Here is a 26,862-nt window from a genome sequence, read left to right on the forward strand (position 1 = left end):
TACCAACATTCTGTTGTCTGTATCTATGAGTTTGGTTTTTTTGTGTGTGGTTTATTTTGTTTGTTTGTTGCTTTATGTTTTATATCCCACATATGAGTGAAATCATACAGTTCTTGTCCTTTTCCATCTGACTTATTTCACTTAGCATGATATTCTCAAGATCCATCCATGTTGTTGCAAATGGCAGTATTTCATTTTTTTATGACTGAGTAGTATTCTATTATACTATACATGTACCACATCTTCTTTATCCAATCATCCGTCAAAACAACTTAGGTTGTTTCCGTGTCTTGGCTATTGTGAATAAAGCTGCATTGAACATAGGGTGCTTATAACTTGACAGATAAGTATTTTCAAATTTTCCCAGTAGATACCCAGAAGAGGGATTGCTGAGTCCTATGGTAACTCTATTCTTAATTTTTTCAATTCAACAACAAAAATCTGATTTAAAAAAATGGGAAGAGGACCTGAATAGACCCTTTTCCAAAGAAGATGAGTATAATTTTTGACTCCCCCAAAGTGTAGTTATATCTATGCGGGATTGGTTCCAGGACCCACCGTGAATACCACAGTCTACAGATGCTCAGGTCCCCTATATAAAATAGCCATAGATCAATGCATACAGTCAGCTTTCTGCATCCACGGGCTCCCAACCTCAGATCAAAAACAGTCTAAGCATTTATTGAAAAAATCTGCATATAAGTGGACCCATGCAGTTCACACCCATTCAAGGGTCAACTGTCATTATATTTCCCCACTCTCCCCCTCCCCACCTCCTAATTTCAAGGACATTGAACAATTTCCTCATGGTTTCCTCCCAACAAATATGGTAACAGGCTGAGAATAGCAACAAAACAGTGATAGGCAAGCAGCCCAGAGGAAAATGGAAATCAAGTCAGAATTACCCAATGGAGAAAGGGCCCAAAGAACATCCATGAGGATCTGAGGGTCACCTGCTCTGCACTGGTCTAAGTAACCTGAGTAACCTCCATCCTGTAATGCCACAGTCGGAGAGCCTGTCATTGCCATTGCAACATACTATGGATTTCTTTGGTTCCAAGGATGTCCTTTCACCTTTTACATTTCATTTTATTTACACTCACTGCTTAGCCTTTAGATACAACTGGACCAAGTGGGAAATAAACATATAAAAGTTTACTTCTTAGGTGTGGGCTCTGCTTATAATAAAACCATCTTTGTGAATCATCTGTATTAGTATTTAAAAACAGCAAGCTTGGGGCTACCTTTGGGTTCTGCCTTGGGTCACTTGCGTTTACATCATGAAAGGACTGGTAATTAGGGCAGTGCCTAGAAAGGAACTTAAAAGAAGGAATCAAGCTCAGAAGTTCTGTATTTATAAACAAATGTTACCACATTGCTCAACAAAGGAAAAACGCTTGCATAGCTGTACTGTTTTTTGATGTGCTCTCTGTTCAAAAAGAAAAGTAAAAACAGTTTAGAGCACTAACTTGGAACCTCAGCACTCAAGAGAATGTTTGAAAACTGGTCGGAAGAATGAATTTTTGGTTCTCCATGCACACAGCTGACTGTCCTAGATACAGATGTTAAAACAGAGTCTGGCCAGTGTTTATGAGCTCAGATGCTGGTAAACAGAGACGTCAAGCCAAAAATATATATATACTTATTTGGTTGAAGCTTCAAAACTAAGGTAAGAATGATTCCTTAGGAGAAAGATGCAAATCCTACTATAAGCCTTCTATCATTCATTTGAAAAATAGTACGTTCTTAGTTTATACAATCTTGCTTATTAAGTAATGGAATCTTGCTTAAGTAACGTTTTCTATTTATAGTCAACTCCCACTGAACGTTGCTCCTCTTATTTCTGTGACGTCACATTTCAAAATCACATTTTGGTTTCAATTTAATTCAAAGATTTATTCAACAGTAAGTTTGTAGGCAGCTACAATGTGTAAGATCACTAATTTTTAAAAAAATCACATATATGTTTAACTTTCCTCCAGAATGTTGAAATTTGCTTTCTGTATTTAATCCCCAAAATAAGATATGCTGATGTAGCCTAGTTATTTAAGTATTAGAAGAATTCATTCCCTTTAGCTTTGGCTTACTACTTTTTTCTTGAAGTGCTTTCTTTTCTAGGCTTCCTTGATAGCATTCCTGCCTCTTTTCTTCTTATCTCAGAGGCTGGCTCTTCCTTTTCCATCAGATTTCCTAATTTGAAAGTGTACCTGGGTTCTCTCCTATGTCCTCTGCTTTATCTACACTATGCATGTAGGTGATTTTAACAGTTCCCAGGCTTTGGACATTATGCATTCATGATTTTCAAATTTTTATCTCCAAAGACAATCTCTCTTTGCCTCCTTTGGATATCCAAATGCCAACTCAACAGCTCCAAGTGGATATATAATAAGACCTCAAACATAACATTTCAAAACAGAATTTTTATTCCTTTCCTCCTTGCCCCCCATCAAATCCACTGTCCCTCAAGTTTTCACTATCCCAGTCAGCAAATGGAACCATAATTTGCACAGTGGTTTTCTCCAAAAACTTAGGCATCATCGTTGAGGCCATGTTTTCTTGCACCTGATATACTTGTAATCAGTATATCCAATTGCTCTTACAACAAATATTTCTCAAATATAACCAGTTGGCAATGTCTCCGTGGCTATAACCTTAACCCAAGCCAAGGTCATCATCATCTGGACCACTGCAGCACCCTGCCACCTCATGTTCTTCCCTCAGCACCCTGCAGATAGTCATCTTTCTAAAGTGTAAGTCAGAGCATGTCACCCTCCACACTGGAAACCCTCCAATCACTTCCTATTATTCTTTTTATATTGTGATAAAATGTATATAACATAAAATTTGCCATTTTAAGGGTATAATTCAGTGGTATTAATTACATGCACAGTGTTGTACATCCATCGCCACTATCTATTATACTTCCATAATGTGTTCATCACCCTAAAAAGAAACTCTGTGAGAAGCAGTAACTCCCCAATCCCTTCTCACCCTCACCCCTAGTAACTTCCAACCCACTTTCTGTCTCTATGAACTTGTCTATTATATATATATATATATATATATATATATATATATATATATATATGTCATACCTGGGATTGTATCAATATTTGCCCTTTTGTGTTTGACTTTCACTTGGCATAATGTTTTCAAGATCCATCCATGTTGTAGCATGTATCAAATTTTTATTCGTCTTTAGGGCTGAATAATATTCTATTGTATGTATATACATTTTTTTTTATCCAGTCATGCTGTTTATGAATGATTGGGTTATTTCCACCTTTTTGCTATTTTAAATAATGTTTCTATGAACACTGGTGTACAAGTATCTATTTGAGTCCCTGTTTTCTATTCTTTTCAGTGTATGCCTAGGAGTGATAATTGCTGGATCATAAAGTAATTCTATATTTAAATTTTGCAGGAAATGTCACACTGTATCCTTCAGCAGCTACACCATTTTGCATTCCTTCCAGCAATGGGCAAGGGTTACAGTTTCTCGACATCTTTACCAACACTTACTATTTTCTGGTTAATTATTTTTATTGTTGTTGTTATAATTCTAGTCACCCATTATAATAGGTATGAAGTGGTATATAATTGTGGTTTTGATTTGAATTTCCCTAGTGACTAATGATGTTGTATATCTTTCCTTGTGCTTGTTGGCCTCTTGTATACCTTCCTTGGAGAAATGCCTATTCGAGTGTTATGCCATTTTGAGATTGGATTATTTGTCTTTTTTGCTGTTGAGTTGTATGTCATTTTTTATATATTCTGGGTATTAAACACTTACCAGATATATGATTTGCAAATATTTTCTTCCATTCTGTGGATTGTCATTTCATGTCCTTGATGGTATTCTTTGAAGCACAAAAGTTTTTAATTTGATAAAGCCCAATTTATGTATTTTTTTTCTTGTGTTGCATGTGCTTTTGGTACATATTTAAGGAACCATTGCCAAATCCAGGATCATGAAGTTTTCCCCCTATGTTTTCTTCTAAGAATGTTATAGCTTTTGCTCTTAAATTTAGCTCTTTGACCACTTTTAGTTAATTTTTTAATATGGTATGTGAAAGTATCCAACTTCATTCTTTTGCAGGTGTATATCCGGGTTTCCAAGCACCATTTCTTGAAGAGCCTGTTCTTTCCCCATTGAATGGTCTTGGCACCTTTGTCAAAAATCAGTTGACAATAGACATATGGGGTTATTTCTGGACTTTCAAGTCTATTCCATTGCTGTATATGTCTGTCTTTATTCCAGCATCACAGTTTTCTGATTATTGTAGCATTTGTAGTAAGTTTTGAAATCAGGAAGTGTGAATGCTCCAACTTTGTTCCTTTCAAGATTGTTTCGACTATTCAGGGATCCTTAACATTCCATATGAATTTTAGGATGGACTTTTTCATTTGTGCAAAGAAAATGCATTGGGATTTTGATAGAAATTGCATCCAATTCTGCATATCACTTTGGGTAGTGTTGTTATCTTAACAATCTTAAGTCTTTCAGTCTATGAACATGATATATCTTTCCACTTATTTTAGTCTTCTTTAATTTCTTTTAAAATGTTTGCAGTTTTCAGTAAACAAGTTTTACACCTCATTCCTTAATTAAGTTTATTCCTAAGTGTTTCAGTCTTTTTTATTTTATTGGGTTGTCAATTGGTAGTGTATAAAAGTACAACTGAATTTTTGCGCATTGATTTTGTATTCTGAATTTGTTTATTATTTCTAACAGTTTTTTGTGGAATCCTTAAGGTTTTCTACATATATACAATCATGTGTTATCTTTGCAAACAGAGATAAGTTTGCTTCTTCCTTTCCAGTTTGAATGCCTTTTATTTCTTTTTCTTGCCTAACTGCTCTAGTGAGGACTTCTAGTACCACATAGAATAGAAGTGGTGAAAGTGGGCATCCTTGTCTTCTTCCTGATCTCAGGGGAAAAGTGTTGTCTTTTCCATTGACTATGATGTTAGCTGTGGGTTTTTCATATATGACCTTTATCACATCCAGGAAGTTCTCTTTTATCCCTCTTCTTTTTTCTCTTAGAGCCATTTCTTTTTGTGTACAGTTTGTGTTCAATGCAGATCAATTCCATAACATGAGAAATTATTATGAATCCAAACATACACAAACACAATATACAACCCAAAATACATGTACAGCATTCAGGTATGAAAAAAAAATTCACACACACAGCAGCTTGAGATTTGTTGGATATGGTTGTTCCCATGTAGGCATCTAAAGATGGAAAAAATGACTGGTTATTAAGACCATGGCCATATTAGATACTGGACTATCTAAGCATCAGTGTGTGATCATGCAAATAAAAGACTTTAGGCAGTGTCTGTTTTTAAAAGGGTTTCTGTGCGTTGAGACAATTGTGAAAAGATTTACTTTCCAAAATTAAGCCCATTTTAGGCTTAGGACCGGGCTCTAAATAAGTAAAAATAGCGACTGATAACAGCAAGTGTTCCAAATGTAGAAATTGCATCCAATTTGTTATCCAAATTATTATCCAAATCCTCCAATGAGGATTTAGTGTAACACCTGGAAGTTCCTTCCGATGTATGTGTAAATAGAATCATGGAAGCTTTTTGTATTACTGTTTTATGGCCTTTGGACTTAATGAACCAAATAAAAAATGAGTCTCTGTTCCACTTCCTATCCTTTATCTCCAGATAAGATGGAATCTATTCTTATTTTCAAGGTAGAGTTTTAAGTGTTCACCCTTCTTCAGTCACATTTAAGAAAATTGTATCTTAACTAATTTTGGATGTCTGTCTTCATCTTGTACATGAAACTCCAGCAAATTTAATATTGGCATTTATCATCTAGTGAAACCCATCACATGCTCTTCAAACCAATCAAATTTCGGCTCCTCAAATTTTTCTATGTCATTAAAATAAGGTGTGGAATTAGCAGATTCGACAAAGACCTGTTCTATTCTTGCAACACTGGACATCTAGATGCCATTTGGATTGGAGTTAGAAGATGGGGAAGTATAATTAACAGTAGAGACGTAGGAGGGAGAGCAAGACCACAAAGAGACTTGTTGTTGACTGCAGAGCACCACCACTTGCCTTGGTGGTGGCAGTTCATGGATTTGGGGCAGCCAGGGTGTTATAACAGTTGTTTGATTTGAATAAATCTGTGCTGGTCAGAGCAGTGCCAGAAGCAGCAGCCCCAGTATAACCCTGGCCCCCATAGTTCTACCCAGGTCTGCTCTGTTGGTGCACAGCACTTCTCGCTGGATTCCAGCTACATGGAGAACCGCTGGCTCAGGGCAGGTGCAGTCAAGAGCTCTTCCTAATTTTTTTAGTGTTTTTATCATTAAAAAGTGTTGGATTTTGACAAGTGCTTTTTTTCCCCAACATAATTAAGATGATCATGTGGGGTTTTTTTCTCTCTTTTTATTATTGTATACTATGCTGATTGATTTTTGTTTGATCAATCTTCATTGTCTTCCTGGGATAAATCCCACTTGGTCATGGCATATAAATCTTTAATATGCTGCCAATTAGATTTACTGCTACTTTGTTGAGGATTTTTACATCTATTATTATAAGGGATCTTAATCTGTAGTTTTCTTCTCATGTAGTACCTTTATCTGACTTTAGAATAAGGATAATGTTGGCCTCATACAATGACTGGAAGTGTTCTCTCCTTCTAATTTTTTTTTTGGAAGAGTTTGAAGATCGTTGTTAACTTTTCTTTAAATATTTGGTAGAATTCACCAGTGAAGCCATCTGGTCCTGTGCGTTTATTTGTTTGGAAGTTTTCCATGATTGATTCAATCTCCTTTTTATGGTCTATTTTGATTTTCTATTTCTTCTGTGTCAGTTTTGTTGGTTCATGTATTTCTAAGAATTTGTCCATCTCATCTAGTTTATCCAATTTATTGGTACAGCTTTCATAGTAGTTTTACAGAAATAATCCTTTATATTTCTGTAAAATCAGTAGCAGTATTCTCTCTTTTAGTTCTGATTTTAGCAATTTGAACCTTCTTTTCTTAGTCAATTTGAAGTTTTGTCAATTTTGTTGATCTTTTCAAAGAACCAACTTTGAGTTTTATTGATTCTCTCTGTTGTTTTTTTAGTCTCTATTTTATTTACCTGTGCTCTAATCCTTATTATTTCCTTTCATCAGCTAGCTTTTGACTTAGTTTGCTCCTCTTTTTCTAATGTCACAAAGTGGAAGTTTAGGTTATTGACTTTAGATCTTTTTAATGTAGACATTTAGTGCTATGAATTTCTAAGTACTGCTTTTGCTGTTTTCCATAAGTTTTAGTATATGTTTTTATTTTCATTCATCTCAAAGTATTTTCTGATTTTCTTTGTGATTTCTTCTTAGATCTATTCGTTATTTAATTTCTGCATATTTGTCAATTTTCCAGTTTTCCTTCTGTTAATGATTTCTAGTTTAATTCCACTCTGATTAGAAAAGATTCTTGGTCAGATTTCAGTCCTTTTAAATTTATTAAGACTTTGTTTTATGACCTAACATATGGTCCATCCTGGAAAATATTCCACATGTACTTGAGAAGGATGTGTCCTCTGCTGTCATTGAGTACTTCCTATTATTCTTAGACTAGAATCCAAACTCCTCACTACAGTTTATAAATCCCTATGTGAACCAACCCTGACCAGCTTCTCTGGCATCATCTCCCTCCAGTCTTCTCCTAGTTCTTGCTCAGGAAATATATTTATTTCCTGATATAATAATTAACTGAATGCTTTAATGTAATAACACCAAGTATATGACTGATTTATTACTGAACTTAATGCTTTAGTGTAATAATAATGTATCTTTCATTAGCATGTGGAACGATTCCTCTGTATCTTTGTGAAAAGTTTAAAAACATATGGAAAAAGCTTGTAGATGAGTGTTCATAGCAGCATTATTCATAGTAACCAAAAGGTGGAGACAACCCAAATATCCATCATCTGATGAATGAATAAACAAAATTTGGTACAGGTTCCCCCTGCTATCCGAAAGCAGAGCATTCCTATGAAACCCTTTGTAAGCTGAAATGGCATAAAGCTAAGAAGCAATTGCCTTAGGACACATCTTGCTAACAGATGCACAAAATAAACTGAGATAAAGCACAGATGCTCACAGACACAGCTCAAAAAGTTATGGCACCTTGATGCTGAGATGCTGAGTGCGGTTCCCAGGGAAGGAGCTTAGCAGGGCCACTCTCAATGCTCAGGTGCTGCTGCCTCTGTAAAGGTTCCCTACAAAAGAAATGCTGAACACTACTTTCACTTCTTGACTTTTTGCATAAAAGCAAAAATTCTCTTTGGATTTCTTTTGGTAGCCAGGTACTAATGTAGGTCTTTAGTAAAAGCAAAGTAGCATAAGACGAACTTTTGAAAAGCAGGGAATACTTGTATATAGCCATACACTGGAATGTTACTCAGCCATAAAGAGGCATGAAGTTCTGATACATGCTACCACATGGATGAGCCTTGAAAACATTATGCTAAGTGAAAGATGCTGGACATAAAAGACCACATAATATTGTATTATTGGATTTGTATGAACTATCCGGAATAGACTAATCCATAGAGACAGAAAGAAGATTAGTCCTTGTCAGGAGTGGAGGAAGTGGGGGCGGGGGGTGACTGCCTAATGGGTGTGGGGTTTCCTTTGGGGGTGATGAAAATGTTCTGGAATCAGGGGTGATGGTGTACAACATTGTGAATGTACTCAGTGCCACTAATTGTAAATGTTATGTTCCATATTTCATCACAAAAATGAGTCCATTTGATTGATTGATTGATTTTTATTTATTAACTTTGCAAACAGAAAAGGCTCATTTTCAAATAGTATAGCTATCAGTTATTGAAAAACAGACCACATAGTTCTAAGACCAAAGTCTAAAATGAAAAAACAAAGTCAATGATGAAGTCTCATTCTTTTGCATTTATCCATTGTCAGTGTGCTTGGTATAAAGTGGATTTAAAAAAATCAAACTGTTTTGTTTATTGGCAGACTCTTTTGTGGTACATCTGGAATTCATATGTTGAGCGTTACCATAGACATTTTTATTTAACCAGCTTAGATTAACAAGACAAAGCTTCCACTCCAGAACTGTATCCTTGCCTCAGTAAAATTGCAAAGAGTTCTTTGTTAATATTTTTTTTTAATTAAAGAACATGGCTAGAGATAGATTCATCACGTTTTAATTTTGTTAAACCTTTATGTGACATGGTGTGTTTCTTTGGTGTCAATGGCAGTGAAAGAGCCCAAAAAGCAATAGATTGAATCGTAGTTTTCGTGAAGCAAATGTAAAAGTCAAAGATAAAATATTTTACTGAAAATTATTAGAAAATGTCTAAATTGTATGTTTGTATTCCAGAACTAATTGATAATTGAATTACATGTGCCAAAACCTGGCCATCAACACATAAAAATGCTCACATTTCCAATTTCGTTGGTATTTCCAATTTCGTTGGCATTTCCAATGTGATATGTGATACAGCAAGAACCTGATGTATTGTGTTCATGTGCTAAACTCTCTGGTAAAAACACAAGGCATTAGTGAAATTTTAAAAATGGAAGTCCAGAGACAGAAAGCATAATTAATTCATTAACAACTTGTTCTTTCCTACTATATTTATTTGATAATCATCCAATTATATTCTATAGACCTTAAAAATAATATTTTAAAAATAAATTTAAAAAGCCATATGTTATTTTTTTTATTGCAACAAAATGCAATAGCCTCTTTAATCTTAGGAGTAAGACAGGTTGAATTTGTGAAGTTATATTTGTGTTCTAAATTAGGACAAGTTATAGTGTATATGTTAACTAATTAACTAGAGTTTACTGGCTTGCACAAAATTTGAATCGGTAATCCTTCCTAGTATAATATATTTTTTGCTCTAAATGGTTGGAAAGAGCATAGCATAATTTATGGGGAGAAAAGCATAAGTTTTAGAATCTGACAAACCAGGCTCAAGTCTATATACAACCACCTGGTGGTTTTTTGAAATGAAAAAAATATTTATAGATATGTATAGACTTTTTCATCAATAAAACCCTTACCATAAAGGATTATTGTGACATTTCAAAAATAACTAAGGGGCTGGCCCTCTGTAGGTGTTTGGTATGTGGTAGCTGTAATGGTGTTGATGATCGTTTGGGTTACTGTTCACAAAAAATAATTATGGGTTTCAGTTGTTAATAGTCCTCTAGATGCTCACGTCATTTCCTCCATACGCCTAAATAGTTTTAGAGGGAGGGGGTACATTAAAATGTAAGATTAATATGCTTAATTTGATAAAAAGATAGGAATGCTTCATTACTCCCTTTATCCAATTTACCTAATAATCAGTTTCTGAAATTGACACCTAAGCAGCACTCTTTGGAAGATGTTATTGACCTTTAGAAGGTCCTCCCATTTTCTAGCTTCTTTGGTAATTCATTATAAATCTGCCATCGCTATATATGCATTGTTAACTAAGATTGTATTTGGCATATAATAACTAAAATTTGTGATGAATCCATGGAATATAATTTAAAATGACTAGAGAAGACTAAATTGTTGTTGAGTTTTCATTCTGAGGTTATAATCAATAATCTTCAAGGTTTGTATATTGATAAATCTGAGTAACCCTTGCCTTTTCACCATTAGTCAAATAAACATTATGTAAAGTAAGTGCATGCAAATGAATCTGTTATTTGCCCCTGGCTATTTCCAGCTGCAAAGCCAGAGGTGGAAGTAGAGAAAACAAACATGTTGGCGTAATCTCATCTTATTGATCAGACAATTCCCCATTAAATAATTGTTTTGAATACTTAGGGTTTTTCCACTTTCTTTCATAAACAGTCGTTCATTTCATCATTTATCAGATATTTATCAGCTACCAACTGTGTGCCAACTATCTTGTAGTTATTGTAAGTACAATGGTGAACAAAACTGGCAAAAACCCTTGCACTTGCAAAACCTATATTTTAGTGAGGAATTTATTTGGTTAAGGCAAAGGCTAGACTGCTGTAACAAGGAAACCCCAAAATATTGTAGCCTCAGTAAGATAGAGGCCCCCCTCTCCATTCTGTGACAGTCCAGCCAGTCCAGCCTGGTGGAGCAGCTCTGCTGCAGGATGCCAGTCAGAGGCCCAGCCTCCTGCCCCCTGTTGCTTTGTCAGTGTTTGGATATTTTCCTCATCCATAGAATCAAGACTAGGCTGCTATTACATCCAGCTTTCAGCCCACAGTGAGGAGAAGTCTGGGGCAAGCAGTTTGTCCCTAAATTGGAGATGACCCAGATGCTACACACATCACTTCTGCTCATCCCCTTTTCCCCACTGACTCTAATTTGGACATATCACACGTAGCTGCAAAGGAGTCTGGAAAATGTGGCCTCTTACTGGTCCCCACTTAAATACAAGCCAGGTGGGTGTGTGTGGGGAAGCAGGATGGATTCTATTACTACCTCCATAGGAAAGAATAACAAGAAGCAAACAAGATTAATATGTAAAATGTCATATGACAATAAGTGCTAGGAAGGAAAAGGAAGCAAGGAAGGGATCAGGAAGCACTGGAAAGACATGGCTATTTTATTTTATTTATTTTTTAAGATTAAGTGAATTTATTTACTTATTTTTAGCTGAGCCATCCTGCCACCTGTTGGCAGCTCAGCGGCAGTTCAGCTCGGGCTGGGGATTGAACCGGCGACCCTGTTACTCAGAGTTCACACTCTTGAGCGAGATCTTAACCAACTGAGCCATTCGGCTGGCCCAAGATGGCTATTTTAGAGTTTAGAGGGAAGCCTCACTGAGTAGGTAACATTTGAGGAAGGACCTACCACAGTTGAGGAAGCATGCCAGGCAGCAGCCCAGAGAAGAATGTTGCAGACAGAGGTAATGACGGGTAGCAAAGATTTGTGGGAGGAGCAGGAGGGTCGGGGAAGGAGGAAGAGAATGGGTCATGATTGTATCAGAGACTCATTTTTTGATACGTTGAGTTTAAGACACATCTCTGTCCAAATGGATATGTTCAGTACGGTATTGGATATATAAATCTAGTGTTTTTGGAAAACAGCTCCAACTATAAATATAAATTTCCGAACAGTGAAATACAGCATCCTACTTCACCTTATTCTTTAATGTAAAGGCTACGTTCATTTCTGTGGGAAGAAACCAGCCAGGTCATAGAGAAATCATGGGACTTCTCAACAGCAGGCCTGTCCACGTGCATGGGAGCCAGGTCTGCATAAGCTCATCGGCCCTAAGAGAAATATTCAGTGACTCCTTCATGGTATCTGCATAATGCGCCACTGTTTTATCTTCCCTGCGAGGAAACTGAGATTCAGAGGGGCAAAAAATCTTGGTCGTGGCCAGGGTGGAAATTGGTGAGAGCCAGATTTTTGGGGACCAGTTCCCTTCCGCCTTGTTAGGAGTATCCTGCTCCTCTGGGAAGCAGGATCTTTTGTTCAGCAGGCTTTTAAACACAGCCTGCTAGGAGGCTGGAGTGGTTAAACATGTAGGGAGATAAACAGAAAGCAGAGCTGTGGTTCCACCAAGGAGGCCGCTGACAAGCCTGACACTACCAGGAGCCGTCTTTGCACATCCTTTCCATCTCTCTCTTTAATCCAGCCCCTTCCAGATTTAGTCACCTCAAAAAAGTTTCCTCTCCTCCCCACCTCAGTGACACTCAGTCATTGCTCAGCGTGCACAGTGCCGGCATGCATACTCATGGCTGTTCATTATGTGACGCTGAGATCCACACGGAGGCAGGGAGGCACTGACATTTTCCCTCAGAGCTGATGCACTGGTGCAGAACAGGTTCCATACGCACTTGGGCAGGTCAGAAATGAGCATGGCTTTCACAGGACAGATAGGAGCCACATTTTGCTTCTCATCACCTCGCTGAATGCTTTACTGTTTTAGAAGCTCCATGCATCCATGGAACAGTGTGGTCCACTGGATCAGAAGGCCCGATTCCAGTTCTCAAGCTGTCTCCACTTCACTGTGTAACCTTAAGCAAGTCACTCAAAACCTTGCTTTCCTCATCTATCAAATGAGGGTCGGCAATGAACTGTCAGCACTTTGCCTCATTGGCAGGAGAGAGAAATCCCTGAAGATGTGTTAAGCAATGTCCAGGTATATGAAAGCACACAGCAGTCTGCAGAAGCAAGTGTTCACATTTCAGGCAACTGAGTGGTCTGCAAGTGAGTTCGTCTTCTAAGATTTTGCCATGACTGATCAGAGTCTAGTAACATGGACCTCTTCAACATGTGTGTTTCTCCAGCGACATTCCGAAGTTCTTTGGAGGGGTGAGGTGTGGAGAGTATCTGCTAGTTGCATTTGTGGACCTCAGTCCCACTCCAAAGAGGGTACAAGTGGACTTGATAAAACCACTTGCCAAAATTTGCTGGCGACTTCCATTTTTTTTCCTTCTTCTATTCAGATTCTCATTCAACTTATTGAATGCCTTGTAGGACATCTTACATGTAATAGCTACTCAGAACCTAGTTGTTGAATTGTGCTGAACTTCTAAGGAAATGCATAATATAAAATTGAACCTACGTCATGTATGTAATATAATGTAAAATGTAAGCTAAGAAATCAGTGCTTACTCGGAAATAAATTGCGAAAGGGTAGTGCTAAGATTATAGTGGAATTTAATAACGTAATTGGTTTGGGTAAGAGATGCCTTTGTATTCCAGAAAACCTAAAACTTTCCGAAGAATGTGGGTATTCCTATTCCCAGTTCTTTAGAGGCACCGTCAGCATCCTAATAAGGTATGGGTGAAATTCCTTGCAGGCATTCAGTGTGCTTGGTGAACTATGGACAGGAAATTTAGTCAAGGCATGCGGGTGGAAAGAATCCTTAATCTCAATGCCATTGCAGCAGCCACAGGTCAGCAAAACAATACTTTTCAGTTTGTAGCAGATAAATCATTTACTGAGGAATTCTCACTAACATCTCAATTAACCAGAAATAGAGTAGAAGCCACTTCATATAACTAGTACCACCCTCCTCCCCGCCCCCTTTTTAATTTACTGGTCAAGTCAAAAAGAAAATTCACACAAAAAGGAATTTATGTGGATGGGTTCTGGGGATGTTTTAAAATCAGTTCAAATGCAGCCCAGTCTCCTGGAGCTTCCATATTTATGTCTGTATTGCTGGATGTGACAAATCAACCTAAGAATGATGAACCCATTTCCTATAAAAAAGATTGTGTTTGTTGTAAGTGTTGTCATGAATATATAAACAGGAATCAAGGCCATGGTTTCCAGAGCCTGACTTCCCATGGGGACCCTCTGAGGGGGGTGTTTGAGTTAACAGGATGCCTTTTCTTATGTAGGTGTCAAACTGCCATATTTTTCTTGTTCATCTTCAGATGCTACTGCCTGGGAAATGTATAGAGAAAGGGCTTATTTCCTTTAAAATTGATGTTATTATGGCAACTCGATATGACTGCAATTACAGTATTAGTTCCCTACCTTGGAAAAATATGTATTAACAAGACTTTCATGATTGACATGGGGAAAATAAATCCTGAATCACAACCATCAAATTAAAAATACAGTTCCCCTGTAGGGGCATTTTAGTTTGTTTATAAGTTAGAAACAGTTCCTTTTATATGAAGGCAAATAAGCTGACTGATACATTTTAGGAAGACTTTAAACAAGAACTTAAAGGACTCTAATCATTCACCTGAAATCCCTATTCTTAGTAGGGTTTTCCTGAATGTCCAATACTCTGTGAACTGATGAGCTTAATTTACTAGTTACAACGTGAGTAGGAGCTGTGATATCTTCAGCTCACATCATGTATAACATCTCATTTTGATGACAGCTATTGCTAAAGCCCTGGGTTGAGTAGAGCTGGGTTGTTTGATGGAAAATTTAAGCTAAGGGACCTGATCTCACGCTAAAGGAAACCGCCTTTCCCACGAGCATAAAAGAGATGGCAGTTTTCCACAACTTCACCATTTTGTCCAAGTAGATAATACTTATGTTTCCCAAGTCATGTCCCCTTCAACGTAGCCTACTGCGTAACTTGTGTAGGATATAAATTTCTATTCAGTTATTTATTTGTCAGTGTTTGTACAGCTGTGCCTGTGTTCATATGCCCTCTTGTGAATTTGTCCGTGGATAGAGGCTGTTTTGGGTTCAGATTTAATCTAACATGTCAGGGATATGATTTAACTTGCTGTATGATGAACATTTAATATGTGTTATTTGATTATTTCAGTATGTCTGTGTAGCTATACATGATAAAATATGTTTTATGAATATCAAACATGTTTACAAACAAATATTTTTTAAGATGTGTATTGGATTATGATTTCTGTTCATCCAAGCCCAAGGCATATAGCTTATATAAATCCTGAATAAATAATTGCCTTTCCAGATGACAATGATAAGAAGGTTTTATCAGTGTGGCCCAGGATCATTGAGCCTCGAAATACCAAGACTCAATGTTCCAAGATGGTCATTCCTCATATACTTATGATGCACTCATATTAACCCAAAAGTTTCTTTGGCTCGAGCCTCAAGTGTCTGTCATACAGTGGAAACCAATCTTATGGGGGAGGGGAGTATGTAGCCAGGGAGGAGGAGAAAGGTCCCAGCTGATGAGCTGGCTTCGTTTAGGTGCCATGACACACAAACACAAATAGCAGCCTTCAGTCTCCAGAGTTGGAATGTCATTATGACAGCCATTTGCCGCCCATGGCTAAAGAGCACTTGAAATGTGGTTAGTCCAAACCGAAGTCTGCTGTCCACATGAAATCACACTGGACTTTGACATTTTTGTACAAAATAGAGAATGCAAAAGATGTCAGTAATACTTTTTATATTGAATACATGTGGAAATGATAATATTTGAAGGGATGCTGGATGAAGAAAAATAGATTAATTTCACCTGTTTCTTTTTCCTTTTTTAACATGAATTCTAGACAGCTTAAAACCCCTCGATAGGCCCATGCTTCTCTCAGGCCGCGGGGTCCTGGAGGAACCCTCAGCAGAGGGACACTCCCGCTAGATGGCACTAAGGATCTGAGAGCACCTGAAGTGGGCAGAATGAGGCGCCACCTCAGCTCAGGAGGAGCTACTCCGAGGAAAAGAAAGCCTCACGGTGGCCCTTCTATTTAGGTTTTTATCCCTCACATTCCTTTGAGGTTAGTTAAATAGGATATAATGTGACTCCACTGAATACAGATTTCAGGACTGAGTTTGTCCATCGCAGAGCCCCAAAGATAATTAAAGGATTAACTGTGATCATCATGGCTTCAATAGCTAATGATTCTATAGCACCGGGTACAGGGCTTGTCTGAAGTGCCTTCATATTCACTTGTTTCATCCTCTCAACAGCCCAGTGAGACAGGTACTGTTATTACCTCCGTTTGGACAGATGTGGGTTTGAGACTCAGAGAGATTATGTAATTGGCTAAAGGTCACACTTCTAGAGGTTGAGCCAGGCAGTGGGATCCCAGGGCCTGTGCCCTCACCCACAATACAATACCACACTGTAAAACAGAATCTTTTTTTGATACTTTCTTCACACATTACGATGCCTGCCTCTACATCATATAGCAACAGTATTAGTCTTTTCTCCAAAACTTAGATATTGTTCAGTAATTTAACAGCTAAAGCATTAAAAAGTGTCTACTGTCTCAGAAGTCGGAGGCCCAGTGTAAGGTCATAAATGATCCAACTCCTTGTGTTTCCCTAAAGTTGACCCCAAAACATACCTTAGTTCAGTCTGCTTAAAAATGTAGGTAGTGGGGGCCGGCCGAGTGGCTCAGTTGGTTAAGAGTTGGCTTGGGAGCATGAGCTCTGAGTAGCAGGGCCGCCAGTTCGGTTCCCACATGGACCAGTGACGCTGCACCCTCTATAGCTAAGATGGTGAACAACAGCTCGACCTGGAGCTGGGCTGCCATGAGTGGCTGGCTATGGCGTAGGCTGCAGTGGGCTGCCGTAAGCTACTGTGAGTGGCCGGCAGCCAACATGAGCGGCCGGCAGCCAGTGTGAGCGGCCACAACCGGCGAGAGCTGCCGTGAGTCGTGTGAGCGGCTGTCTAGTGGCCAGCGACCAATCTGCCTCACCTGGGAAGAGCACAATGATAATACCAACATGGGCCAGTGAAGCGACATCCTCCACAATTAAACCGAAGATCAAAAGGACAGCAACTTGTCTGTTTCCCTTCCCCGATTTCCGAGCACTGTTCCCCTCCCCTAATTCTCCATTGAGAAAGAAAATGTAGGTAGTGTAATTCCAAGTAAATAATATTAAGTACCTCCTGCATGCCAAACACTGTGCCAAGTACTGGGGACACAGATAAAGATGACAAATTCCCAGCTTGTAAACGGCTCTGGTCTAGGGAACCTAAAGCACAGCCCTGCACCAATGTGTGTAGAGGGTTGTGTGTGGTGTTGTGGGGATGGAGGAGTGGCACATCCACATGTTTGGGGGTTCAGGGTGGAGGTATAATATTCAAGAAGTCTTCTAAGAGGAAGGAGTGCTTGGGCCATCCTAACGTACCCTCCCACTGGTTACCTGGGGTTTGATTTCTGTTGCATGAAAGATGACCGTCAAGCTCAGTGGAAGCATGTGCGTCTTCTGGGTGGTTGAGAGTGTGCTGATGCCATTCCTTGGATTTTCAGGTACCAGCAAGGTCAACCTCGTGAAGATCCCATCCACGGCCTCCAGCCCTCGAGACACAGCCCTGGCCGCCGTCATCTGCAGCGCCTTGGCCACCGTCCTGCTGGCCCTGCTCATTCTCTGTGTCATCTATTGTAAGAGGCAGTTTATGGAGAAAAAACCCAGCTGTAAGTTTTGAGCTCTTTCTGTGTCTTAGCATTTTGGTGACATGCGTTAATCATCTTTGTCATTTGCGTGTTCCATAAGAGACTTGAGTGAGACAAGAGTCAAGGAGCTGTTAAAGGGACAGAGAGCATATTAATAGACCTCACAGTCCTCTCACCCTAAAGAGGTACCGAGGGAGCCAACTGAGGGGTAGCACTACTTTATAAGGACATTGAAAAGGCAGGGATGTCCCCATGCCACTAGACAAAAAAAAAAATCGTTCTAAGTTCTGACAACATAAGTACTCTACATTTTGAGCTTTCTTGACAAATCATTTCATATTTGTGCCTTCGTGTAAGAAGAAATATTTTAAATGTGAACAATAGCCTCCTTTATCTTTAAAAATACAAAATCTAGAATGGTACCAGTCTGCATTGTGACATGAGTGGATCCTTTGTAGAGGAAATTGTCTTCACTGACAGAATTCTCGCCTCCTCATTTAGGGTCTCTGAGAGCACAGGACATTCAGTACAATGGTTCTGAACTGTCATGTTTTGACAGACCTCAGCTCAGCGACTCTGCTCCCAGGGCGTGTTGTCAGTGCCACCGGGACTCAGCCCAGACCTGCGGTAAGATCAGCCCGTTAAGAGTCCATAAGGGGAACCAGGGGCATGACATTGAAGCTGCCAAGAACTGTTCCTCTTTGTCCCACAGCTAGATTGTTCTGCCTCATATTCTGCTTAAAGCTAATCTTGTTAAATCGATGTTCTCCACCATCCCCCGATGTTTGAGTCTCTTAAGTATTCAAAAAGAAAATAATCACCTCATTAAAACCCTAGAATTTTCCAGCAGCTTTCTGAGCAAGTTTGCCTTTGGTGTTTTGAATCGATTGATTTAAAATGATACCAGCCTTTCGTAGAGTAGGACTTTGTGTCCTTTCTCGTCTGGTGGATTCACACTGAACATTGATGCATCCGTCTTAATGTCTTTTTGGATTTCTTAAGGAAGAGGGAGGAGGACACTCTGTGACAGGGTTTTCCACAAACCATAATTGCCTCCTAGATTATTGACAGAAATGAAAGTTTAGGGAAGCAATTCAAGTGGGAATTGGTTTCTAATGTGGGCAAAAATGGGCAAAGGTCATACCAACTTTCTTTGCCACTTATTTATGTTCAGCAACACAAGGTTTCTATACTTACACTCCCCCTTCCGGTACCCCCTCTAATGACCTCACCTCCTCTGCAAAATAAAACTCGATGTGGCCCGCAGCCTTTCCTAGAAGCCTGCCCTGGCCCCCTCCTCTCCCCACTTCACAGCTCTTAGCACCTCTGAAGCAATACCAAGCGCCATTTTGTCTCTTAGAACAATTGTTTAAGTTAAATGTAGCCCAATGAGGCTGACTTATCCCCTTGAAACTGATCAGTCTTTCTTTTCGAGAAATTGCAGGATTCAGCTTTCATTCTAATATTTCATATGTGGAATAAGGAGTTTTAGTCAACATAATTACCTTTCTACTGACCATTACTATATTCTATTTGAGGAATAGGTTTAAGGGTGAACTATAAGACTTGTGTATATGGATCCACTTTTGCCTCTGCCTACGTAGATAATAGACTCTTAGATGGCTACTGACAGTAACTTGGAGACCCTCAAAACGCCCCAAGCTTTCTGTTTCCTAGATACTATACCATGACATTACCACTAGAATCAGAGTGAGGAGGGTTAAATTTTTGAGATGAACTCAAATTTTAAATGTAATAAAATATAGCTTTGTGCCAACTCTGCCTCACCTTAACTTCTATCTGAAAAGAACGATCACATATAGAACGATTAAATATGTGATGGCCTTGTTGCATAGCCTCTTAACAAAATGCTGACTTTAATCCCCCCATGCTAATGCCCAGGTTCAGTATTGTTTATCATTTAAATCACTTCCTCCTTAATAACAGTGCCTCTTTTCTTTTAACTTTTTATTTTGACATTATTTCAGAGTTACATAAATGTTGAAAGACTAGGACAAAGAATTCCCACATATCCTTTACCCAGATTCTCCAAATATTAACATTTATCTTATTTCACATTTACTTTATCATCTTTATCTAAGTACGTATATGTATATATACCAGAGGTGCCAAAAAATGTAAACACATGACTTGTATTCATCTTTTGTTATCGGTATATATTGAGTATTACAATTTTAATACAGTTTTTTTCATTTCTTAAGATGTGTATACATTTTTTGGCACCCTCCTCTGTGTGTGTGTGTGTGTGTGTGTGTGTGTGTGTGTGTGTGTATACATACATACACATTTTTTTTTCACTTGCCATTTGAAAATCATTTGCAGATATGATGTTTCTTTACTCCTTAATACTTTGGTGTTTGTTTCCTAAGAACAAGAACATTCTCTTACATAACAACATGATTAAAATCAGGACATTAACCTTAAGTCAATGCTATTATATAACCTACATAGCATGTTCAGATTTTTTAAAATTGTCCTAATAATGTCCTCGGTAGCAAAAGAAAATCCTAGCTAACACTGTGCATTTCATTGTCAAATCTCTTCAGTTTCATTTAATCTGGAATAGTTCCTTAATCTTCCTTTGCATTTCATGACATTAATGTTTTTTGACAAGCACAGGCCAGTAATGTTGTAGCGTGACCATCAGTTTGGGTTTTTCTGATTTTTCTTATGACTAGGTTCAGAAATATCACAGAGGTGATGTTGTATCTTTCTCAGTGGCCCACATCAGGAGGCAAGGCTTCTCTGCTCTATAATTATTGCCGTTCTCTTTGTAATTAATAAAAACCTTGCAGGAGAGTCTTTGAGACTATGTAAATAGCTCTCGAAACTTTGCCCAGTAGTTTAGCATCCTCTGATGATTCTTACCTGAGTCAGTCATTACTATGATTGTTAACAAATACTGGTTTTCTAATTCCATCCTTCTCTCTACATTTATTAGTTGGCTCCCTATTGTAAAAAAGAACATCCCTTTCTTCCCCATTTATTTATTTCCTTTAATTAGCATGGACCCATGGACCCCGTTCAATGGGCTACGATCCTTTGCTGTCGGTTTTTATTTTGACCCTCAAATTTTCCTAGACTTGGCCAGTGGAAGTTCCTTCAAGCTGGTTCCTGTGCCATTTTGATATGTTTCACTATTCTTTTAACACTTTACTTCCTGGCACAAAAAGAAGTTCCAGGCTCATCTTGTTACTTCCCCTTTCCTGGAACCCCAGAACCAGCAATTTCTGCAAGGAGTGGCAGTGCCTTTTGCTTTTAACTAATTTTGAAAAATTCCACATTGAATATGACATGCGTTTGTTGGCTTAATCGATAGTGAATCCAGGAGACTTCCCCATGGTCATGGTAGCGTTTATTCAGATAGTACAAGATGGCGGGCGGCCTGCTTTAAGAGAGATTCAGATGAAAGTGGGTTGGGTGTCCCTCCCACTTAACACTAGTTTGTAATTGCATTTCAATATTTAACATTTATTTTTTTAAAGGGAAATATTAGTTTTATAATGTTATTTCCCTTTTTATAAAAGTAAAGAGATCCTCATGGAAGTTTGAATGCACACACAAACATATACATGTATATGTAAATAGATAATTTCTTCAAGTCTTTTCCTTTTTATTTATGTGCGCATCTTTGTATTTGCCTGTATGCTTTCAGGGCGTTTATGATTATATAAAATCAGTATTATATGTGTATGTATATGTAGACAGAGAAGTCTAGAAGGCTGTTCACTAAATATTGACAGTGTTTATTTCTGGTTTATAGGGTTGGGGAAGATTTATTTTTAAATTTATTTAATACCTCTCTCTATTTTAATTTTTTTTCCAATACATTTGTATTATCTTTGTACCAAAAATATATACTGCTTCAGTGAACTTAATGGTTTATTAAGCTATGTGCACATATCTAGTTATTCCTTAAGTTACATTCCTACCAGCAAAAAAAAAAAAAATTGTGTGTGTGTGTGTGTGTGTGTGTGTGTGTGTGTTGAGATAAAGGGTTTGAACATTTTTGTGTTCTTGTCCTATATTGCTAGACCATGCAACAAAAGCGTACTATTGCTACTGTCATCAGTAGTGCATGAGAATGTCATTTCACATGCCCGCTCACAGACTGCACTATTACATTTCATCATTTATTTTAATGTAGTAAGATATGCATAACATAAAATTCACCATTTTAACCATTTTTAAATGTACAGTTCCATGGATTAAGTACGTTCACATTGTTGCACACCCAACATCACCTCCATCTCCAGAACTTTTTCATCTTCCCAAACTGAAACTCTGTTTCATGAAACACTTAACTCTCCCCTTCCCCTTCCCCCAGCCGCTGGCACCCACCCTTCTACTTTCTATCTCTATGAATTTGACCATTTTAGGTATTTCATATAAGTGGTTCATCATTTTTTAAGAGAAAAAAATTAAACCTCATATTCCCTTCCCCTAAAAAGTCACCCAAAGAAGGATAGCTAAATTTTCAAGAACGATGTTGAACTGGTATTAAAGAGAATGTTCCAGAAAAAAGCACTGTGCTTCACCTGTCTGCTGGCTTTCCTAGGGCCTGTTCACTTGATCCCATCCTTGTGCTGTGACGATGCCTGCAGCATTGACCGGGTGACTCTGGGTTGCAGGGTGCATTCCAAGGCCACATTTCAGGAGAGGTAACTAAATTATAAGTAATTATAATAATATTCCCTTGTGCCAATATGCATTCTACTCACCAGTCTTCATGTGCAACATTTGAAAATGTTTCATGGGGGCATCACTTTTAATATGAATGACATTCTGGACATTGGAAGGGCATGTGTTTGGCAAGAATTAGGTAAGTCTCTCAGGGTTATTAATATTCAGTGTAACGTGTTTTATACTTACACTCTATTAATTTTATTTTTGTCTTATAGTCATGATTTGTGACACTTCTGTCATCTGCAATTTTTAACATGTCCTAACTCTTAGAATTTTAGAACAGCCATCAAATTCAGTTAAGGCCCAGGAAATGGCACATTTTAGACATTGGATTAAGTATAATTATACTGATTAGAAGTATATATAAATTCGTTTTAAAATAAATGGGGTAATTAAACTTACAACAGGAAGCACTAGAATTCTGACTTAATAAATTGCTATTTCATCTAGAAAACTGAAAAGTATGGTTGGAATGTTGCTTTGTAGTAGTGTTTTTCATCCCCTAGAGCACTAAAAGGTCTTTTGAACATGTGTTCAGAAACTCAGGTCTGGTGGGGGAGATGACACCGACTTTCTTCAGGTCCCTTTCGCGATCTATCTGTGGCGAGTTTTCGGATGCCTGGCCTCTGATGCAAAATCCCATTTGTGGTGACGACATCTCTTTTTGTGACTCATATGCTGAACTCACGGGAGGAGATATTCCTTCTCTCAATCCAGCAAATGAAAGCTCATCATCCTTGGATTCAAACAGTAGTCAGGATTTGGTTGGTGGAGCTGTTACAATTCGAGGTCCTTCTGAAAACTTCACAGAAACTACTGATTTATGTAGACATAACAGCTCAATGACAGAACCAGTGCTAACTCAGGATATGCTAACTACGAGACGCCAGCTAGATCAAACAAGCGGCGATATCATCCACCTAACCGCTCAAGCGTCCCTCCAGGTAAGGCAGTGACTGATTTCAGTGTGGACGTAACATTATGACCATGGGACTGCAGCTCAGTTCCCACCATGCAATGCAGGGGAACCTGATGGGGAGGCTTTCCATCTTTTATAACTTCTATATGATATAGGAGAATAGATTTTACATTAATTTCAAGAGTTTTTTTCTTTATTTAGCTAACAGCTAGTGTATAAGGCCATAAAGGGCAGCTGCATTTTTTAATTCTTTTTTTGTAAATACAACTACAGTTGACTTTTGAACAATGTGTGGGTTAGGGGTGCTGACCCCATGCACAGTCGAAAATCTGAGTATAACTTTTGACTCTCCAAAAACTTAACTATTAATATAGTTTACTATTGCCAGGAAGCCTTACCGATAACAGAAATGGTCAATCAACACATATGTTATGTGGATTATATACTACATTCGTACAATAAAGTAAGCTAAGAAAAGAAAACAGTCTTAAGAAAACCCTAAGGAAGAGAAAATACATTTATAGTACTATACATAATTATTTTTAAAAGTCCACGGGTAAGGGGACTCGGTTGTTGGAGGGCCCACTGTACTTAGCACAGCGCCCCCTGGCTCCATTCCCGATTGACAGAGATGAACTAGTTATGGGAGCATCTTGTAAACAATTCCTCACCATCATTTTTTGCTGTGATATTCTTATGCCCAATATTTAAATGCACTCCATTCAGTGTCAAGTTCATGAGAGTTTAGGTCTCCTAAAGCTACCCCTTTCCCTCCTCTCTCTTTTACTGTTGTTTTCTAGATCACTCTGCTTCAACTGATTGATTAGTTTGGTTGATTGTTAGTTATAAGTTGGGACTAAATGCAGCATAAGAACCATCTCGAGTGAAGGGTTTAAAAGCAGGTTTGGGGGGGCGATGGTGACAGCAGGCAGATGGGGCTTTCTGGCTGCAAGACTGGAGGCAGAGAGGTACTTGGGGACAGCTGGGCACCGTCCCTGCTTTTTCCTCCAGGTGAGGATGTGACTTTTGTTGAGTTTAACGTAATGTTTATAAATATTTCCTTAATGTAAACACATATATTGTTGGCAGAAATTTTCTGGAAGGATGATGCCAGCCTTCAGAATAAAAGGGCAGAGTCACAGCAACAGTGAGGCTCCCAGGCCCCACAAGACCAGCGCTGCCCGTCTGCTTGTCCCTGCTGCCCCAGCCAGGGACCCTGGGTCCCAAGGCAGCACTCTCACACATGCTGCATGTGCTCCTGGGTGTATCCTTGTCTACTTTTGTCAGAAACAGTCTAAAGTCCACATGTAGATTGGAGACATGTTCCTTTTAAGATCAGTACAGAGGTTATATATTGATCGAAATCTGCAGTACTTTCTTTTAACTAAAAAAAAATTCTCTAGAGAATTTATAAGGAATTCTGTACAAAAACATTTGTTGACTTTGGAGAAAAAAAATGTTTTTTCTCAAAATAAGGGAAATGAAGAAGAGATAAGTAAAGGGAGGAAAAACAAACAAATTAGGCAGTTCAAAAAACATAAAATACCTACCCCTGTAGCTGGAAAAGATTGTTTACTGACCTTGTTCTTTTGAGTCCTCTCACAATTTTTATAACTTTCATGATAATAATAAGAAAAGACTGAAGAGTTAGCCTAGCTGAATATAGGTCTCAAGAATGGCTTTTGGCCTACAAACCTTTGGGGCTGAGAACACCCAGCAGCCCAGGTAACCGGCCCTGACAACAGGTGGGTGAGAGACGCAGGAAACAGGATAGAGAGGACCCCATTCCCTTAACAAATAACCCAGTCAGATGCCTTGTTATATACTCCAAAATAAAAGCCTTAGGACTCTTAAAATTTAGCCTCAGTTACATTTTCATTACAAGATACTGAAGTTTCTTTTTATCAAGTCAGCTGGTTTTGATGACAGACTTACTTGTGTTACCTTCACTAACATTTTTACATCTTTCTGTACATCATTGTTAAGGGAAAGTCCGAGTAACTAAAATGATTGTGCTACCAGCTGACCAACTACAGTTTTTCAGGGTATTGTCAGTACATAGAATTATGACTCATCTTAATTTTGTATCTTGGCCCCAATTTTGTGATGTTAGTTCTAAGACGAAGGAGTGAAACATTTGATACCAAGTCATATCAAAACCAACTCATTCTCTATGTTTTCTGTTTACGTTGTTGGTGAGGTGGAGGCAGGGTTGATGAACATTGTTACCACAGTTACACAAATGTAAAATTTTAGAACCAACTTTAGAAAGATTGGTGAGTAATGACATTAATCCCTTTTCAAAAACAGTTGTCAAGGTGATTATGATCTATATAAAGATACTTTCAACTCCAATTATTATTAAAAGAAAGTTATAATTACATATAAAAGAATGAGAAAATGTTAGATTCAAGTTGCACAATGTAATTTATTAATGAAAGGGTTTTTTTTTAATGCTTTAAAATTTTATATAAGTTGCATGTAGGCTAAGATACATGTTTCCTTAATTCTAGTACAAACATTTATTAATAATACCAGCAATGTTTCAAACAAAAAGTCACAGAAAATTGTAATTATCTTCATTAGTTGACTCAGCTCTATGGAGGTAATTCTTGTCCTGCCTGAACTTGAGTTAGTAGTTTGATAAATAAACCGGCTTCTTCATTACTTCTGGAAATTCTTACTAAGTCTAGCATATGTCACAAACTTTTCCAGTGGTGCCACCGTGGAGTGTTTGTGTCCGTAGCCGTTTTAACAGTATTTCCGGAGGAGACATTTTAGCTTTTATTTTGTCCTGACTTGTAATCTGATTCCCTGTCATTCAGGATCAAGACAAAAAATTTAAAGGTTCACACATCCGGTCCTGAGTGAGGGGTCTGGGACTCCGTGGTGAATCTGATCTATCCAAGTTGTGGCATTATAACTTGGAGATGTTCTTTCCTTCTGCAAAACATACTCATAAATTCTCCTTAGGACCCTGAAGTTATCTCTTTCTGCTTGACAAAGAGCAATGAAAGGTTTTCATTAGCTTTCCAAGATGTGTTATCTTGTAAGTGTTAGATAATGTTGGTAAAGCTAAATAAGGTGTCCTGAATTTGGGAAAGGAATTGTTAAAATGTAAATCATTTCAGTTTTTGCCTGAAAATTAAAAACAGCAAGTAATATTTTGATCCATTCTAAGAGATAATCTTTTCCAGATTCTGCAAAGCACTTTCTCTTCAGTTGCATTTACTGAAATGTGTAAAACTTAGTGAATGAACCTTAATCTTCAAAAGAAACTAGGAGATAGCCACAAGTGCACATCTTTGGGAAATTGACCCTCTTCTTTATTTCAGGGGTTGACCAAATATTGACCAGTTCTGTTTTGTTTTTTTTTAATCCACTAGATTCCAAAAGGCAATTCATACTTCCTCTGACAGGCTAATTCTCCAAGATAGACAATATACTTACTTCTCATAAAAATTTGATT

General features: G+C 38.1%; 1 protein-coding gene across 3 annotated transcripts in view; it reads left to right on the forward strand.

The window, feature by feature from the left end:
• The window catches only part of TNFRSF19 (TNF receptor superfamily member 19), an 89,579-nt gene that overhangs the window by 57,416 nt on the left and 5,301 nt on the right, over positions 1 to 26,862 (forward strand). For all 3 annotated transcript variants that reach the window (XM_019651485.1, XM_019651483.1, XM_019651486.1), the window contains exons 6-9: positions 17,624 to 17,788; positions 18,269 to 18,394; positions 22,347 to 22,449; positions 23,013 to 23,418. In XM_019651485.1, coding sequence (XP_019507030.1) covers positions 17,624 to 17,788; positions 18,269 to 18,394; positions 22,347 to 22,449; positions 23,013 to 23,418 — 800 coding nt within the window. The remainder of the gene's footprint in view (positions 1 to 17,623; positions 17,789 to 18,268; positions 18,395 to 22,346; positions 22,450 to 23,012; positions 23,419 to 26,862) is intronic.

Source organism: Hipposideros armiger, unplaced genomic scaffold (assembly GCF_001890085.2).
Source record: "Hipposideros armiger isolate ML-2016 unplaced genomic scaffold, ASM189008v1 scaffold_160, whole genome shotgun sequence".
In the NCBI taxonomy this organism is placed as follows: Eukaryota; Metazoa; Chordata; class Mammalia; order Chiroptera; family Hipposideridae; genus Hipposideros; species Hipposideros armiger.